This window comes from Aquarana catesbeiana, linkage group LG08 (genome assembly GCF_042186555.1).
Source record: "Aquarana catesbeiana isolate 2022-GZ linkage group LG08, ASM4218655v1, whole genome shotgun sequence".
Classification (NCBI taxonomy): Eukaryota; Metazoa; Chordata; class Amphibia; order Anura; family Ranidae; genus Aquarana; species Aquarana catesbeiana.
In genome coordinates this window covers 153939465-153957077 of record NC_133331.1, presented here as the reverse complement: position 1 = coordinate 153957077, position 17613 = coordinate 153939465, and the positions used below count along the sequence as shown (strand labels likewise).

At 41.7% G+C, this 17613-nt stretch overlaps 1 protein-coding gene across 1 annotated transcript in view; it reads right to left on the bottom strand.

Moving 5' to 3' along the window:
- The window catches only part of ADAMTS14 (ADAM metallopeptidase with thrombospondin type 1 motif 14), a 351673-nt gene that overhangs the window by 70934 nt on the left and 263126 nt on the right, over positions 1–17613 (bottom strand). The window contains exon 15 of the mRNA XM_073596577.1: positions 9897–9980. Coding sequence (XP_073452678.1) covers positions 9897–9980 — 84 coding nt within the window. The remainder of the gene's footprint in view (positions 1–9896; positions 9981–17613) is intronic.

Below are 17613 nucleotides of genomic sequence, written 5' to 3'. Positions count from 1 at the left end.
GGATTATAAAGGGGAACCCCTACGCCGAAAAAACGGTGTGGGGTCCCCCCTAAAATCTATACCAGACCCCGATCCGAGCACGCAGCCCAGCCGGTCAGGAAAGGGGGTGGGGACGAGCGAGCGCCCCCCCTCCTGAACTGTACCAGGCCGCATGCCCTCAACATGGAGGGGTACCTTGGGGGAGGGGGGGCCCTGCGGGTGAATGGGTAGGGGTACCATGTACCCCATACTCATTCACATAGGGTGGGGGGCCAGGATCTGGGGGCCCTCTTATTATAGGGGGCTCCCGGATTCCGATAAGCCCTCCGCCCGCAGACTCCGACAAACAACGGCCAGGGTTGTCGGGAAGAGGCCCTTGTCCTCATCAACATGGGGACAAGGTGCTTTGGGGTGGGGGGCCCCCTCCCCTAAGGCACCCCCCCAAGTTGAGGGCATGCGGCCTGGTACGGTTCAGGAGGGGGGGGGCGCTCGCTCGTCCCCACCCCCTTTCCTGACCGGCCGGGCTGCGTGCTCGGATAGGGGTCTGGTATGGATTTTAGGGGGTACCCCTCGCCCAGGGCCTGGTATGACCCGCGGCAGGGGCTCACAAGGTGTCAATCTCGCCGATAAAATTGGCAAGATTGACTTCCTTTTCTAGTCCCGTCGCACCTGAGTCACGTTCAAAATGAACGGACTTGTCCATGTGTGGGCAAGTCCGTTCATTCTGAAAGTCCGCCGCAACTCTGGCGAAAGTCCGTCGGAAAGACGGGCGGACTTAGCCCGCCGGAAAGTCCGGTCGTGTGTGGGCAAGTCCGTCCGTTTTAAAGTCCGGCGCACCTGGCGGACAAAGTCCGGCGAAAAGTCCGCCGAGCAAAGTCTGCTGTAAAGTCCGCTCGTGTGTACGCGGCATTAGCCTGCTTCCCCAGCATAACACTGCATACAGGAGAGCACTGGTCACCACAGACTCATGAAACATCTTCAGCATCGTTTGGCTGATGTTAAAAGCCCTCCGTCTCCTCAAAAAAGGTGTCTCTGGCCCTTCCTATAGAGCACCTCAATGTTCTTGCTCCAGTCCAGCTTTTTATCTATGTGCACCCCCAGATCCTTGTAACTCTCTACTACATCCACATCCATTCTCGGATAGAGATGGGGGTCACTGGTGCCTTCTCAAATCCACAACAAGCTTGTCTTTGTCACATTTCGACATTTGGCCCGTGTGAAAACCAGTAGCTGACCTGATCACAATCAGTGCTTTCAGCCAATGGCTGAGAGTGCTGATCGGTGTGTTCTGGCGGGGTGGCATTCCCATGTCAGATCACAACAGTTAAGCAGGGGGAATTGCTGTACTAACATCAGATCGAAAATTGACCAAAAAAAACTCATAGTGTGTACCGGGCTTTAGATACAGATGATTATCCTCACACCATGTGGCAAAGTTCTCCACCACAGTCCTATACTCACTCTCTTCCCCATCCCTGATACATCCCACTACTGCAGAGTCATGAGAAAACTGAGAAAGAAAGTGATGTGAAATCTCTAACAGAGGCACAGACAAAAATAGATTTTTGGTAGAGTGAGGAAGAGTTAAAACCTCCGACAATATTTTTATTGCCATCTGTGCCCTCCTGTCCTGGTGACAACTCTATTCCCTATCTGTACATGTATCACCCTGACAGGGAGTGAAGGAACATCTTCTGTGGGGCCACAGACAGGAGAAAATTTTAAAGGACCTGGTTTGGTGTTTACTGTTGCTATTCCACCTTGCTGAAACACTTAAAATAAAGGTATAGTTTCCTTCCTTGCGCTTTCTCCGACTCTCCAGGCTTCCTGATGGCGACTGAATGACTCCCTTCTCTGGGACCCTTGTTGTTGTGAGGACATCCGGTGTCTTGCCGAATAAGTTCCTTCGGCGGATAGGTTCCCCCCCTGTACTGCGCAGGCGCAGCGCCTGCGCAGTACGTACTACTGTCGGCCGCCGGAGATAGCCGAAGCTCAAAAGCTTCAATCAGCTGAACACGGCGCCTGCGCTCTGGGTCCAGGTTCCTTCCCCTCTATCCAAGTGGACCTAGAGGGGGAATCTAAAAGTGCCGAGCGCAGCGAGGCCGTGCCCGAAGCGTGGCGAGCGAAGCGAGCCCGCGAGGGGCCCTCTTACAGGCGCCGTGTACAGCTGATTTTCAGCTGTTCCGCTTCGGCTATTTCCGCCGCCTTCTACTGCGCATGCGCAGTAGAGGGGGGAACTAATCCGCCGAGCGGAACTTTCTCGGCAGAACACCGGCTTAGTCTTCATTTACCATTTTTCCCTATGAGCCTGGGAAACAATCCGACGGTTTGTGCGTCTGGCCATAGAGGTGAACAGAGAACAGATGGTCTCTGATAACCTCTACGATCTTGGAGGACATCACTTCCAGTCTATGACAGAATTAAACCATTTTTTTTTTTTTTTTACTCTCTTGCTTTTAAAGGTAGAGGAGAGATATGAGTTCTTATAGACCCCAGATCTCTCCATAAAGAGAATCTTTCATCCCTTATTTCTACTACAAGGGATGTTTACATTCCTTGTAATAGGCATGAAAGTGATAAAAAAAATTTTAAAAAAGGAACAGCGTAAAAAAATGAATAAATAAATAATAAAAAAAAAAAATTGAAAACGCCCCCATCCATTTAAAGTGTATGCAAGTCACGCATTGATATGTAAATTGTGTTAACACCACATATGCAAGGTATCACCACAAATGTTAGACCGAGAGCAATAATTCTGTAACTCCAAAAAGGTAACCTGTTAACATTTTTGGTGATTTTTTTTAAGTATCGTAGTTTGTCGTCATTCCTTATTCGTGCTCAATTTTAAAACGTGACGTGTTAGGTATCTATTTACTTGGTGTAGCATTATTATTATTATTATACAGGATTTATATACTGCCAACAGTTTGCGCAGTGCTTTACAACATGAGGACAGATAGTACAGTTCCAGTACAATTCAATACAAGAGGAACCAGAAGGCCCTGCTCGTTAGAGCTTACAAACTAGGAAAATATTTTATATCCAGTTCAGCTTTTTGGGAATGTGTACTCTTTTTGGGAGTACTATGTACCTTTAAGCACAAGCGGCAGTAGCAGCCATCAGCTTGTGTGGGTTTTGTTCAGCCAGCGACCGGCTTGAAAGTTATGCGGCAGCTCCATATCTGCCGATCACTTTCACACAGCTGGCAGTGCGGTGCCTCCCCACCCTCCCGCCGGCGGCCCCCTCCTCTCGTGGTTCCTGGGCTGTCCCGTACTCATCGGTGCCCGGGAACACAGCCAAATCCATGCCTCAATCTCACATGCAAATATTGAAACCGGAAGTGACGTCACTTCTGGTTTCAGATGCACCCTTTCCTGGCCAGTACAGCCATAGGACACATCTAACCAAGCCGATCTGTGTGTGGCTAGATGGTGTGAAGGGCAGTGGAGACATGGGGTATATTAGAAGAGTACCGTTCACCTTCCCAATGCTATCAAATGGGGGTTTATTAAGCCCTTGTGATAGCAAGTAAAAATAAATATAAAAAGAAAAGAAAAAAGTTTTGAAAAAATTACATTTATAATAAAATATATTAAAACAAAAACAAAAAAAAATTGCCAAAAACCCCCATAGCCCCACACACCTGCGCAAACACGAGCCCAGGGTGTGCACGCACATGTAAACCGCCACAAACGTCAGAGCGAGAACAATAATTCTAGCACAAGAGCTACTAGCTAAACCAGGCATGTCCAAAGTCCGGCCCGCGGGCCATTTGCGGCCCATGTTCCCGTTTTAAATGGCCCTACTGGTAATTTGGCTATATATATCTTTTGTGAGCCCCCAAAGAATCCCTGAGTGCCGCGGGGGCCACAAAAGATATATTCCCCCTATTTATGTATGTACCTCGGAGGGGACAGGGAGGGGGCGGGACAAGCACCAACAGAATACATGCAGTGAGAAGAGAATTTCCTGTTTACACGGCGGCCTCTGTAATAGGAAGTCCAGTCTCCTGGGCTGCCATTGGACGACTGTTCTGTCTATCATAGGAGGCGGGACTTTGTATTAAAGAGGTCGCTGAGAAAACAGGAGATTCTCCTGTATGTAATCTGTTGGCGCTCGTCCCGCCCCCCTTCCTGTCCCCTCCGAGGCTGCAGATGGGCATCGATCAGGCTGCACTGATGACAATGGTAAGGCTGCATTCATGCAATGGTGAGGCTGCATTTATGGCTGCATTCACGTCAATGGTGAGGCTGCATTCATGCAATGGTAAGTCTGCATTTGAGGCTGCATTCATGTCAATGTTGAGGCTGCCTTCATGGTAATGGTGAGGCTGCTTTCATGGCAATGGGGAGGCTGCATTCATGGCAATGGTGAGGCTGCCTTCATGGCAATGGTGAGGCTGCAGATGGGCACTGATTAGGCTGCATTGATGGACACTGACCCTTATGTTCCTTCACAGTCCTTTATTTAAAATTAATTTTTTTTCCTGAAACTTCCCTCCTAAAGTGAAGGTGCGTGTTATATGCTGATAAATATGGTATATCCAAATAACACCCGAACTCATCCTTAGTCCTGAGCAGCACTCAGGGATTCGTTGGGGGCCACAAAAGATATATATATATACCCAAATAACATGTCCAAGCTCATCTCTTCACCACACACAGCCACAAAGGCAAGAGAATTCTTGTTGGCCAGTGTATTAGTGGTCAGACAAACACACTTAGACCGAATTTTAATTGTTCAAAGAATGTCAGGCACAATGATCGGCCCTCACGCATGTTCACTTCATCAAATCTGGCTCTCTTTGAAAAAAGTTTGGACACCCCTGCTCTAAACTGATGAGCTGTAAATGTTTTTAAAGTGTCACCTATGGGGATTTTTGGGCACCATCATTTTTGGCGATATTGCGGGTGCACGCAATTTTAAGGCTTGGAATGTTTGGTATCTATTTACTCGATGCAACCTCATCTTTTATTTTAACCAAAAATGGGTATTATATGTTGTGGTTGTGCAGTAAAATTATTTTTATTTTTTCTGAAAATTTTTGTTTAATAAAACAGTTGCGTAAATATCATGTGAAACAAACATTTGCAACTATCAACTTTTTATTCTACAGGGCCTCTGCTTTCAGAAAATATATAATGTTCTGGGGGTTTAATTAATTTTATTGCCAAAAATTAAGATTTTTATATGCATGCGAAAAATTTTAAAAACTGCTCTGGAGCCGAACTGGATATTTGACCAAAAACTGGGTTATATATTGTGTTTTTTTTTGCATTAAAATTAATTAAAGTGTATTTTTCCCAAAAAAATTGCATTTGAAAAACCGCTGCACAAATACCGTTTTATTCTCTAAGATCTCTACTAAAATATATACATATAATGTTTGGGGTTTCTAGCAAAAAATACAGATTTTTACTTTTTTGCATAATATTGCACCTCTTTGGATGGCCACTGCGTGGTTATGCAACACTGTATGCAAATAAAATATATATAATTTTTTCACACAAATAGAGGTTTCTTTTGGTGGTATTTTATCACCACTGAGTTTTTTATTTTTTATTACATAAACAAAATAACTGAAAATTTTGGGGAAAAAAAACAATACTTTATACTTATATAACATAGAACAATAACATATCCAATAAAAAAAAGAAAAAAAAGCAAACAAATGTTTTCATGAATTTAGTTATCTGTCTTTGGTAAAACAAAAAAGAAGAAATTTCACAATAAGTGTATATTGATTGGTTTGTGTGAACGTTATAGCGTCTACAAACTATGGTATATACAGTTAGGTCCATACATATTTGGACACAATTTTAGTTTTTTTTCAGGTGTTTACCAAAACATATTCAAGCTAAAGTTATATAATGGATATGGGCTGAAAGTGCACACTCTCAGGTTTAATTTGAGGGTATGTACATCCAAATTGAAAGATGGGTTTAGGAATTACAACTCTTAAGTATAGCCATCTCCCCTTTTTCAAGGGACCAAAAGTAATTGGACAATTGAATCAAAAGCTGTTTTATTGCCAGGTGTGGGCTGCTCTATTATTTCTTCATCAATTAAGCAGGTAAAAGGTCTGGAGTTGATTCTAAGGCCTCGTACACACGGTACGATTGTTGGCAGGGGATTGTCTGTTGTTTGTCCTAAAATCGTACCGTTATTATGCTCCTTTTGACAATTGTTGTCCAATTTTCCGCCAACAAATGTTGGATGACAGGCTAGTAAATTTTTGGAGGACAACAGTTTGACGGCAGATTTTAGTATGGTCAGTACACAAATCCATCACACAAAAGTCGAAAGTACAAACACGCATGCTCGAAATCAATGCTCACCAAACACAAAATTAGCAGACGGGACCCAAAGGGTGGCGCTCAAGAGCTGAAATTCCTCGTAGTACGTCAGTACGTTCGTGTTTGTTGCACGACAATTGTGTACCGTTAGTATGCAAGGCAAAATCCTGGCACACGCCCTCTTAACAAAAATCAGATGCTCGGTTGGCCAACAATCGTACCATGTGTACGAGGCTTAAGTGGGGTATTTGCATTTGGAACCTATTGCTGTGAACCTACATCATGCGCTCAAAGGAGCTGTTCAAGCAAGTGAAACAGGCCATTGTAAGGCTTCAAAAAGGAAACAAATCCATCAGGGAGATAGCAGCAACATTAGGAGTGGCCAAATCAACAGTTTTGTACATTCTGAGGAAAGAACAACGCACTGGTGAGCTCAGCAACATACAGTTGCAATAAAAAGTATGTGAACCCTTTTGGAATGATATGGATTTCTGCACAAATTGGTCATAAAATGTGATCTGATCTTCATCTAAGTCACAACAATAGACAATCACAGTCTGCTTAAACTAATAACACACAAAGAATTAAATGTTACCATGTTTTTATTGAACACACCATGTAAACATTCATAGCGTAGGTGGAAAAAGTATGTGAACCCTTGGATTTAATAACTGGTTGAACCTCCTTTGGCAGCAATAACTTCAACCAAACGTTTCCTGTAGTTGCAGATCAGACGTGCACAACGATCAGGAGTAATTCTTGACCATTCATCTTTACAGAACTGTTTCAGTTCAGCAATATTCTTGGGATGTCTGGTGGGAATCGCTTTCTTGAGGTCATGCCAAAGCATCTCAATCGGGCTGAGGTCAGGACTCTGACTGGGCCACTCCAGAAGGTGTATTTTCTTCTGTTTAAGCCATTCTGTTGTTGATTTACTTCTATGCTTTGGGTCGTTGTCCTGTTGCAACACCCATCTTCTGTTGAGCTTCAGCTGGCGGACAGATGGCCCTAAGTTCTCCTGCAAAATGTCTTGATAAACTTGGGAATTCATTTTTCCTTTGATGATAGCAATCCGTCCAGGCCCTGACGCAGCAAAGCAACCCCAAACCATGATGCCCCCACCACCATACTTCACAGTTGGGATGAGGTTTTGATGTTGGTGTGCTGTGCCTCTTTTTCTCCACACATAGTGTTGTGTGTTTCTTCCAAACAACTCAACTTTGGTTTCATCTGTCCACAGAATATTTTGCCAGTACTGCTGTGGAAGCTGTGCAAACTGTGCAAACCTGTGCAAACTGTAAACGTGCAGCAATGTTTTTTTTGGACAGCAGTGGCTTCCTCTGTGGTATCCTCCCATGAAATCCATTCTTGTTTAGTGTTTTATGTATCGTAGATTCGCTAACAGGGATGTTAGCATATGCCAGAGACTTTTGTAAGTCTTTAGCTGACACTCTAGGATTCTTCTTCACCTCAATGAGCAGTCTGCGCTGTGCTCTTGCAGTCATCTTTACAGGATGCCCACTCCTAGGGAGAGTAGCAGCAGTGCTGAACTTTCTCCATTTATAGACAATTTGTCTTACCGTGGACTGATGAACAGCAAGGCTTTTGGAGATACTTTTATAACCCTTTCCAGCTTTATGCAAGTCAACAATTCTTAATTGTAGGTCTTCTGAGAGCTCTTTTGTGCGAGCCATCATTCACATCAGGCAATGCTTCTTGTGAAAAGCAAACCCAGAACTGCTGTGTGTTTTTTATAGGGCAGGGCAGCTGTAACCAACACCTCCAATCTCATCTCATTGATTGGACTCCAGTTGGCTGACACCTCACTCCAATTAGCTCTTGGAAATCTCATTAGTCTAGGGGTTCACATACTTTTTCCACCCACACTGTGAATGTTTACGTGGTGTGTCCAATAAAAACATGGTAACATTTAATTCTTTGTGTGTTATTAGTTTAAGCAGACTGTGATCGTCTATTGTTGTGACTTAGATGAAAATCAGATCACATTTTATGACCAATTTGTGCAGAAATCCATATCATTCCAAAAGGGTTCACATACTTTTTATTGCAACTGTAAAAAGGCCTGGACGTCCACTGAAGACAACAGTGGTGAATCTTCGCAGAATCCTCTCTATGGTAAAGAAAAACCCATTCACAACATCCAGACAAGTGAAGGGCACTCTCCAGGAGGTTGGCGTATCATTGTCAAAGTCTACAATCAAGAGAAAAATTTACGAGAGCAAATACAGAGGGTTCCTCACAAGGTGCAAACCATTCATAAGCCTGAAGAATAGAAAAGCCAGGTCAGACTTTGCCAAAAAACCTATAAACTTATCCAACCTTATCCAACCCACGGCACTTTAGAAGATAAATGTGTGGTGTGAGAAGCATGCAGTGCCGACCCAAGACATGGTTCTGCCTGGAGCCAAGAATGAAATCATCACACCCCCCCCAAAAAAATAAAAAATCACGACCACCAAAAGGCCCCCACATTCATTATTTTATATCATGATAACTAAAATTAAATTAAATCTTTCAGGTGCTGTAGGAGCGGTGAATACTAAAGCACCCCTGCCCATTGAAATTAATGGGCAGCGCCTCCGAACCACCGGCAAAGCTTTGCGATGCTTTGCTGGTGGTTTTAACCCTTTTTCGGCGCTTAGCGGGGGTTAAAGCGCCGCAACGCCTCAGTGTAAAGTAGCCTTACTGACAATCTGATCTATCTTGTACAGAGAGGGAGTTGAAGCACAGCAGTAATTAACCTCTTTTATGCCTATTCCCAATAAAATTCACCACTATTGTACCACTATTGCATCTTCATTAGAAGCCATCAAAATCATACAAATAATTTTATAGTTTGTATGTAAAAAGCATGTTTCTTTTGTAAATCTGCATGATCATTTACAAACAGTACAGAAGAAAAGGCCTCATCAAAGTGTTTCCAGGGAAAACATGCGTACAAAAAAAAGATCAGTCACATTCAATCCAACTTGAGTCCCTTATTAAAAAAATCTTAGAGAGAAATTACTTGAAGTTGTACTATCAACCAACCTAACTCACCTTGTTTTTCAGATAGGCAGAGAGGCTGCCCAGGCAGCTCTCCTCAGAGCTTTCCTTCCCTCACGCTGGAGATGTAAGATAGAAGAGGTGGGCGGAGCAATTGATTGGCGTGGAGGCTGAGCGCTGTGAATGCTGGGGCGGCCGCGGCCTCTTACGTCACTGGTTGCTAGGCGCCGGGAGGCAGGAAATTCTAACAACCAGTGCAGGAGACAGCGCACAGTGCACAGCCAACCAGCATCTGCTCCTCTCTGCTCCTGAGAGTCTTGCTGACTGATCTGGGATTCCTGGCAGTAACTTCTTGCCGGCCTGGCTGCTGCCCCCTGTTAAATGCCGCCTGGAGCCATGGTCCCATTGGGTCCCATTGTAGGGCCAGCCCTGGAAGCATGATGTTCACTGGCCATTTTGTCAAGTACTGTTTTATCAAGCCTTTAAATGCTCCACATGTTTATAATTCTTTACTTATACACGACCCTGTGCTAAAATTATTTCTTTAGATAAAGCTTTACTTAAAGACAATTTTTTTAATATTTGCTGAAGGTTTTGGTATCAGATTGCTCTTACCAAAACTGTTAGATGATCCTTCTGTTTCTTCTATTTGGATGTGCCTGGCTCCTGCTGGGATCTCAAACATCTTTAGAACACCAGCTGCAATGACATGGAAAATCATAATTAATATTTTTATTGGCTACATTTTGTAATGCATACAATCACAATATAGTCATTCCCTTTAATTTTGATTGTACCTTAGTAAAGGGTTACAGTCCAGTAAGGCAAATGATTTAATAATGACATGACTTGACAGCAGAACTGTTCAGTAATGTTGTTGAACCATTTTCAAATATATCAAATTGTATATAATTTGGTTCAAAAGGAGAGCATGGAAAATCTCTCAATTCTTCTTCATAATACATTATATTTTTACCTTTGTCTCAGATTCTCACTGTGCTAAATTCACCCTTCAGCTTGCCACGCCTTACATTTGGTAGCTGCATTCATTTTCTTTTTTTCTGAATATTTTTCCTTTTTTCAATTGGGGATCCTGCCAGTGACATAATTCCTATCTTAGGGTGACAATGTACAATTGTTGTACTGTATCTATGGACAGATACACTGTATCTATGGATACAGTGTTGTCTCTATAGAGCTGGAAGTGAAGTGATGTAGAACTAACCCCCTCCCCTAACCCCCATAACATAGGGAGGAGAGGGTGTTCTGTAGTTCTCAAAGTTGATAATGCTGCTTGAGATAACACTGCAGAGTAAAAAAAGAATTGTTGTAAAGTGTTTCGGTGTAAACACATTTACTAATAGTGTTTGGAGAATCTTCCCATGTTTGATTCATCTGATTAGCTAAGGGTTCAGTGAATCTTGTCATTAAAATCTGGCTATGTTTAGGGCTATTAGGCAAACTACTGTCAATTTTTTTTTTAAATACCATACAGTGGGTAGAGGGACCTTTTATACAGATTCAAGGGCAGTTTTAAAAATACACAATTTAAAAATACACATTTGAAACTGCACTTTTGTTAAGAAACAAACAATCCCCTCTGGGTAACTTATGTGCATTGCAAGTTATTTAACACACTTTATAACGGAGTTGTACCTTTTTCAGTTTTGAAGGAAAAGTTGAGGGAGTGTGAGGGGCTGAGGGGGGTTTGGTTCATATCAACATCCCTTAAGGCTACTTTCACACTGGGGCGTTGGTGGTAAAGCGCCGCTAATTTTTGCAGCACTTTTTGTCCGCTAGCGGGGTGCTTTTAACCCTCGCTAATGGGCGAAAAAAGGGTTAAATGTACCCGCAAAGCCCCGCTTTGCCGGCTCTTCGGCGGCGCTGTCCATTGATTTCAATGGGCAGGGGCTCCTACAGCGCCTCAAAGATGCAGCTTGCAGGGCTTTTTTTTGGCATCCTGCCAGCGCACTGCTCTAGTGTGAAAGCACTCGGGCTTTCACACTGGAGTGAGAGGAGAGGCTCTTTACAAGCGCTATGCAGGCGCTATTTTTATCGCTATAGTGCTTGTAAAGCGCCTCAGTGTGAAAGCAGCCTTACAAGTACTGTAGTCAAGCCTTAGGGAGTATGTTACCCCAAAAAATCCCACTGCAGAGGATGCCTAAAGTCTGCTTTGCTTAAGGCTTTTATTGCCTTAGCACAGATGTCTGAGAAAGAATTAGCTTTAGTAATGACATATGCTTTTTATCAAGCAGTATCGGCCTCACTTTGACAAAAAGAAATTGGCCAATAGTTTGCTGTGGCTTTCCCTGTTCTAACTGATGCAAAACGGTCTTGCAGCTTACCAACTTCTATCCAGCTCTCTTTAACAATTAAGAGACTGCAGATGATACAGCAGTGTAAAATTACCCAGTGGCAACACATTTAACTGCTTCTCGCCCAGTCAATGTTCATACAGTAAACAGCCAGGGGGTTGCTCTTTTATTCCGAAAAGGATGTAGGGTTACATCCTCTCGGAATAACATTTACAAAAAGGAAATTTTTGTGAAGATTGCATGCTATACTGTGATTTCATATTAGCACTGTTCACTGTTCAGAAAAGGGTGTATAGCTATTATATTAATAGCTGTTATCATGTAGTCATACCCATTTAGGACCTGATGGGTTATATACAGGGATTTTTTTCAGTGGCAACGTGGGGGGGAACGCAGTTCTGGCACCTCCAGCACTGAATGTATATGCTGGGGTGGATCTACTGTTGCTTGGGTGTATATTGTTGCAGGGGTTCTATTGTTGCTGGGGGGATCTATTGTTGCTGACTGCAGGGGATCTATTTTACTGCCTTTCTTTCTTGTTATCATTAACAAATTTCATACATATTCCCTAACACCACAAAATGATACTTAGTTTTGTATTCTCTAAAAGAGGCAGTATTGGGAAGTAGGCTGAAGTTGGAATCAAGGGACAATGCTCAGAGGTGGGTAGGGGGCAGAGACAAGGGGGGATCCAAAAGAGGGGAGTACATGCACCTATTCTTTGAGAAAGAAATCCTGTTTATATACAGTAAATATATATATATATATATATATATATACAGTCAGGTCCATAAATATTGGGACATCGACACAATTCTAATCTTTTTGGCTCTATACATCACCACAATAGATTTGACATTCAAAGAACAAAATGTGCTTTAACTGCAGACTTTCAGCTTTAATTTGAGGGTATTTACATCCAAATCAGGTGAACGGTGTAGGAATTACAACAGTTTGTATACGTGCCTCCCACTTTTTAAGGGACCAAAAGTAATGGGACAATTGGCTGCTCAGCTGTTCCATGGCCAGGTGTGTGTTATTCCCTCATTATCCCATTTACAAGAAGCAGATAAAAGGTCCAGAGTTCATTTCAAGTGTGCTATTTGCATTTGGAATCTGTTGCTGTCAACTCTCAATATGAGATCCAAAGAGCTGTCACTATCAGTGAAGCAAGCCATCATTAGGCTTAAAAAACAAAACAAACCCATCAGAGAGATAGCAAAAACATTAGGTGTGGCCAAATCAACTGTTTGGAACATCCTTAAAAAGAAAGAACAAACCGGTGAGCTCAGCAACACCAAAAGACCCGGAAGACCACGGAAAACAACTGTGATGGATGACTGAAGAATTCTTTCCCTGGTGAAGAAAACACCCTTCACAACAGTTGGCCAGATCAAGAACACTCTCCAGGAGGTAGGTGTATGTGTGTCAAAGTCAACAATCAGGAGAAGACTTCACCAGAGTGAATACAGAGGCTTCACCACAAGATGTAAACTATTGGTGAGCCTCAAAAACGGCCGGATTAGAGTTTGCCAAACAACATCTAAAAAAGCCTTCACAGTTCTGGAACAACATCCTATGGACAGATAAGACCAAGATCAACTTGTACCAGAGTGATGGAAAGAGAAGAGTATGGAGAAGGAAAGGAACTGCTCATGATCCAAAGCATACCACCAGTGAAGCATGGTGGAGGTAGTGTCATGGCATGGGCATGTATGGCTGCCAATGGAACTGGTTCTCTTGTATTTATTGATGATGTGACTGCTGACAAAAGCAGCAAGATGCATTCTGAAGTGTTTCAGGCAATATTATCTGCTCATATTCAGCAAAATGCTTCAGAACTCATTGGACGGCGCTTCACAGAGCAGATGGACAATGACCTGAAGCATACTGCGAAAGCAACCAAAGAGTTTTTTAAGGGAAAGAAGTGGAATGTTATGCAATGGCCAAGTCAATCAACTGACCTGAATCCGATTGAGCATGCATTTCACTTGCTGATGACAAAACTGAAGGGAAAATGCCCCAAGAACAAGCAGGAACTGAAGACAGTTGCAGTAAAGGCCTGGCAGAGCATTACCAGGGATGAAACCCAGCGTCTGGTGATGTCTATGTGTTCCAGACTTCAGGCTGTAATTGACTGCAAAGGATTTGCAGCCAAGTTTTAAAAAGTGAAAGTTTGATGGATGAATGTTAATCTGTCCCATTACTTTTGGTCCCTTAAAAAGTGGGAGGCACATATACAAACCATTGTAATTCCTACACCATTGACCTGATTTGGATGTAAATACCCTCAAATTAAAGCTGAAAGTCTGCAGTTAAAGCACATCTTGTTCGTTTCATTTCAAATCCATTCTGAGAGCCAAAAAGATTAGAATTGTGTCAATGTCCCAATATTTATGGACCTGACTGTATATATAGATATATATATCTATATATATATATATATATATATAGATATATATATCTATATATACACATAGTATCTTGAATGTCAGGTCTAAATATGCCACAAAAGAGATTGCAGATAATATATGAGATGCATAAGCAAAAGGTAGATATTCTATTCCTACAGAAAACTTCTTTTTAAATCTACATCACTCCCGCGAATGCCTACAAGGTATTATTCCTCCTGGTTTATGAGCAATAATCCTAGGAGAAGGTCTAGGGGAGTGGCGATTGGTATACACAATATGCGTTCGCATAGAAGATAATGTGCTTGTAATTCGCACCACAATGCCCAGAAAACGCACACTTTTTGGGGCAATGCGCAGTGTGAATGCAACGCACATATGTGAACCAGATGCGTTCAAATTAATGCATTTTAAAATGTCCTGCGAATTTGATGCGGTGTAAGCCGCATCTAATCAGCATAGGTGTGAACGGGGCCTCATGGTAGCGTCTTTGAAACAAGTAGGTCTCCCAATGGAATTTATACAAAAAATAATGGCTCTATATTCTGCTCCTTCAGCGAGGAGAAGGGTTAATGAGATACTGTACCGACCTGTTAATATCTCTAACAGGACATGTCAGGGTTGTCCGTTATCACCATACCTATACATCTTGGCTATGGAACATCTGGCTATGGCTTGACAGTCTAATCCCTCTATCTACAGAATTCAGTTGGGCAACAGCTCTTATAAATTAAGCATTTTTGGGGATGATTTACTTATATACATATCTAATCCAAGAATAGACTTTCCAAATATTTTGCATTAACTAGAATAATTTGGACTTCACAGCAATTTTAAAGTAAATGTTACAAAATCCAGATGTCTTAATATTACATTAATGTCAAATGAGAAAGAAATATTGTTATCCAACTTCCCATTCCAGTGGGAACGTCACTCTCTTAAATATCTAGGTGTCAATATCACCTCTACAGAAAAGAAGTTTTATGAATTGAACTATTTGCCTATGCTGAACTCTGTGACTAGCCAACTTCAGCTCAGGGCTAGGGGGAAGTATTCCTGGTTATGGAGAATGGCGATATATAAGATGGATATTTTACCACGTTTTTTATATTTATATTGAACGTTACCTATAACACTCCCGAGGACGTTCTTCCGCTCGTTAAGATCAAGCTTATTAAGGTATCTCTGGCTAAACTCCACAGCTAGACTCCATTATGACATCTTAGTAAACCGGAAAACAGAGGGGGGAGCAGGTCTACTGCATATGGAATACTACTATATAGCATCTATATTGACTTGAATAGTGGATTGGATCTATCACGGTAAATCAAAACAGTGTGTAACTATTGAGCAAGAAATAACATCCGTCCCCTTGATCTCTCTAACGTGGATTAAGCCTGAATTTTGCCCCTCTAGACCAACATTGTCACCTTTGACACTATCATTATTAAAAGTTTGGGATTCCACCATTCAAAAGTTTGGTATCTCTTCAACCCCTGGCCCATTTACATCAATTATGGGTAACCCAGAATTCAAGCCAGGTCTATCCTCGACTAGGTTCTTACGATGGACAACTTTGGCCCTCTCACCAATTAACCAAGCGCTTACAACTATGGGACTCCAAACGTTTAATATATTAGCAACTGCAGAGTGTAACTATTCAGGTCGTTGCTACATTATTTCCAACTTCAGCATTTTTTTACCAAATTGCTGGAAAAGGGCTCACCCCATAGGGATCTAACTCCATTTGAATCTCTATGTAATGGACTTCCACAGTGCTCTCACGCTATATCTAAAATATATGATATATTGCTGTCCCATGCATTCCCTAACCAGCCATATTTTACCAGAGAGTGGGAGAGGGAATTGGGCTATAGTATCACCACAGAAGACTGGAAAAAGTCATTCTCCCTAACCTTTAAATCTAGTCTCTCAACATATATACAAGTAAAGAATGATAAATTATTAAATAGATGGTATAGATGCCCTGTGAGGCTTCATAGAATATCCTCAAACTATCCTGAAAAGTTCTGACGCTGCAGTGGGGATAAAGGCACAATGATCCACATGGATTATAACTTTTTGGGAGAATGTCTTCCAAATCTGCTCTTTAGTTATTGGCACGCCATTTCAGAAATCTCCTGAAATGGCTTTACTGTCTATATATCCTGGCCCTAAGGGAGAGACTAAAAAGGGGTTGCTTCGCTTTTTTCTCTCCGCAGAAGGAATACTTATACCTAGACACTGCAATACTGACGCTTCTCCTACAATTAAAGAATGGATAGTTGAGCTGAACCACTTATGAAGAATGGAGGAATTAACGGCAAACATACACGAATGCCATTCTAAGTATATGGCTGTATGGTCTCCTTGGGTGGACTTTTTGGGCTCTGGCGCTTTGGGATCTTTCTAAATAGTTTCCAGGCGCACTATTGGGGAGATGGACAGTTGTGTGTGTGAAAACCTTCTTTTTTTTCTGCTTTTCTCTTCATATGTCGTTCCTTACTTTCTTATTTTCCTCTCTTCTTTTTCGTGTTTTTTTTTTTTTTGCACTTTTGGGTAGTCTCTTATCTAAATTAAGCAATGGTTATTTAAGTATAGATGCTTCTTATGAATAGGTGGTAAGATACTTATAATGACTTTCAAAATGTCGGAAAGAATGGTCTTTTTTTAAACTTTAATATTGCTTTGATATATGGGATCTAAATGATCCAGATTATGGCTTTTTGAATGTAACTGTGCAAACTATTAATAAAAATGACTATATGCTAAACAAAAGAAAAAAAATGTTGCTGCGTTGCACCTAAATCCCCACATTAAACTTATTATCAATAATTTAAAAAGTGCTGCGCTACAATAAATCATAATCACTGCAATAATAAGAAAAATATGGTAAACTTTTAAATCATGATAACAGTATCTTGCTATAATGTATATATATATATATATATATATAACTGTATGTCTAATGTGCAAGCAAAACATTTTTTTTTTTAAAAGTCCTGTAAGTGAGAAGGTTCCACCACCACCACAAATGCTACAAATGTAATACACAGTTCATAAATTCCTAAAAAAAAAAAAAAAAAAAAAAAAAAAAACCCAGAAAACTTGGAGTTAAGCTTTAATTCAAAAATGCATTTAAAGTGGAAGCCCAGGCTAAAACTAAAAACCCTGCATCAATAGCCATCAACATTCTAAGACTATGAAAATAAGAAGAGCAATCAGCGCAAACACAATAATAAAAACATGAGGGTTGCAGGCTGAACACTATAGGCAATCACATATCCCTAGCAAATAAACAATACAATAAAAGGTAAGTGCAGCGCATATAACTACCCTGTTTCCCCGAAAAATAAGACCTAGCGTGATTGTCAGTGATGGCTGCAATTTAAGCCTTACCCCCCAAATAAGCCCTACCCCGTTTCCCCGAAAATAAGCCCTACCATGAAAATAAGACCTACAAGGACTTTAACTAGGGCTTTTTTGGGGGTAGGGCTTATATTGCAGCCATCACCGACAATCACGCTAGGTCTTATTTTTGGGGAAACAGAGTAAATAAAAGGAAAAAGGAAAAATATGTATATAAAAGTACAATCCAGATGGAAA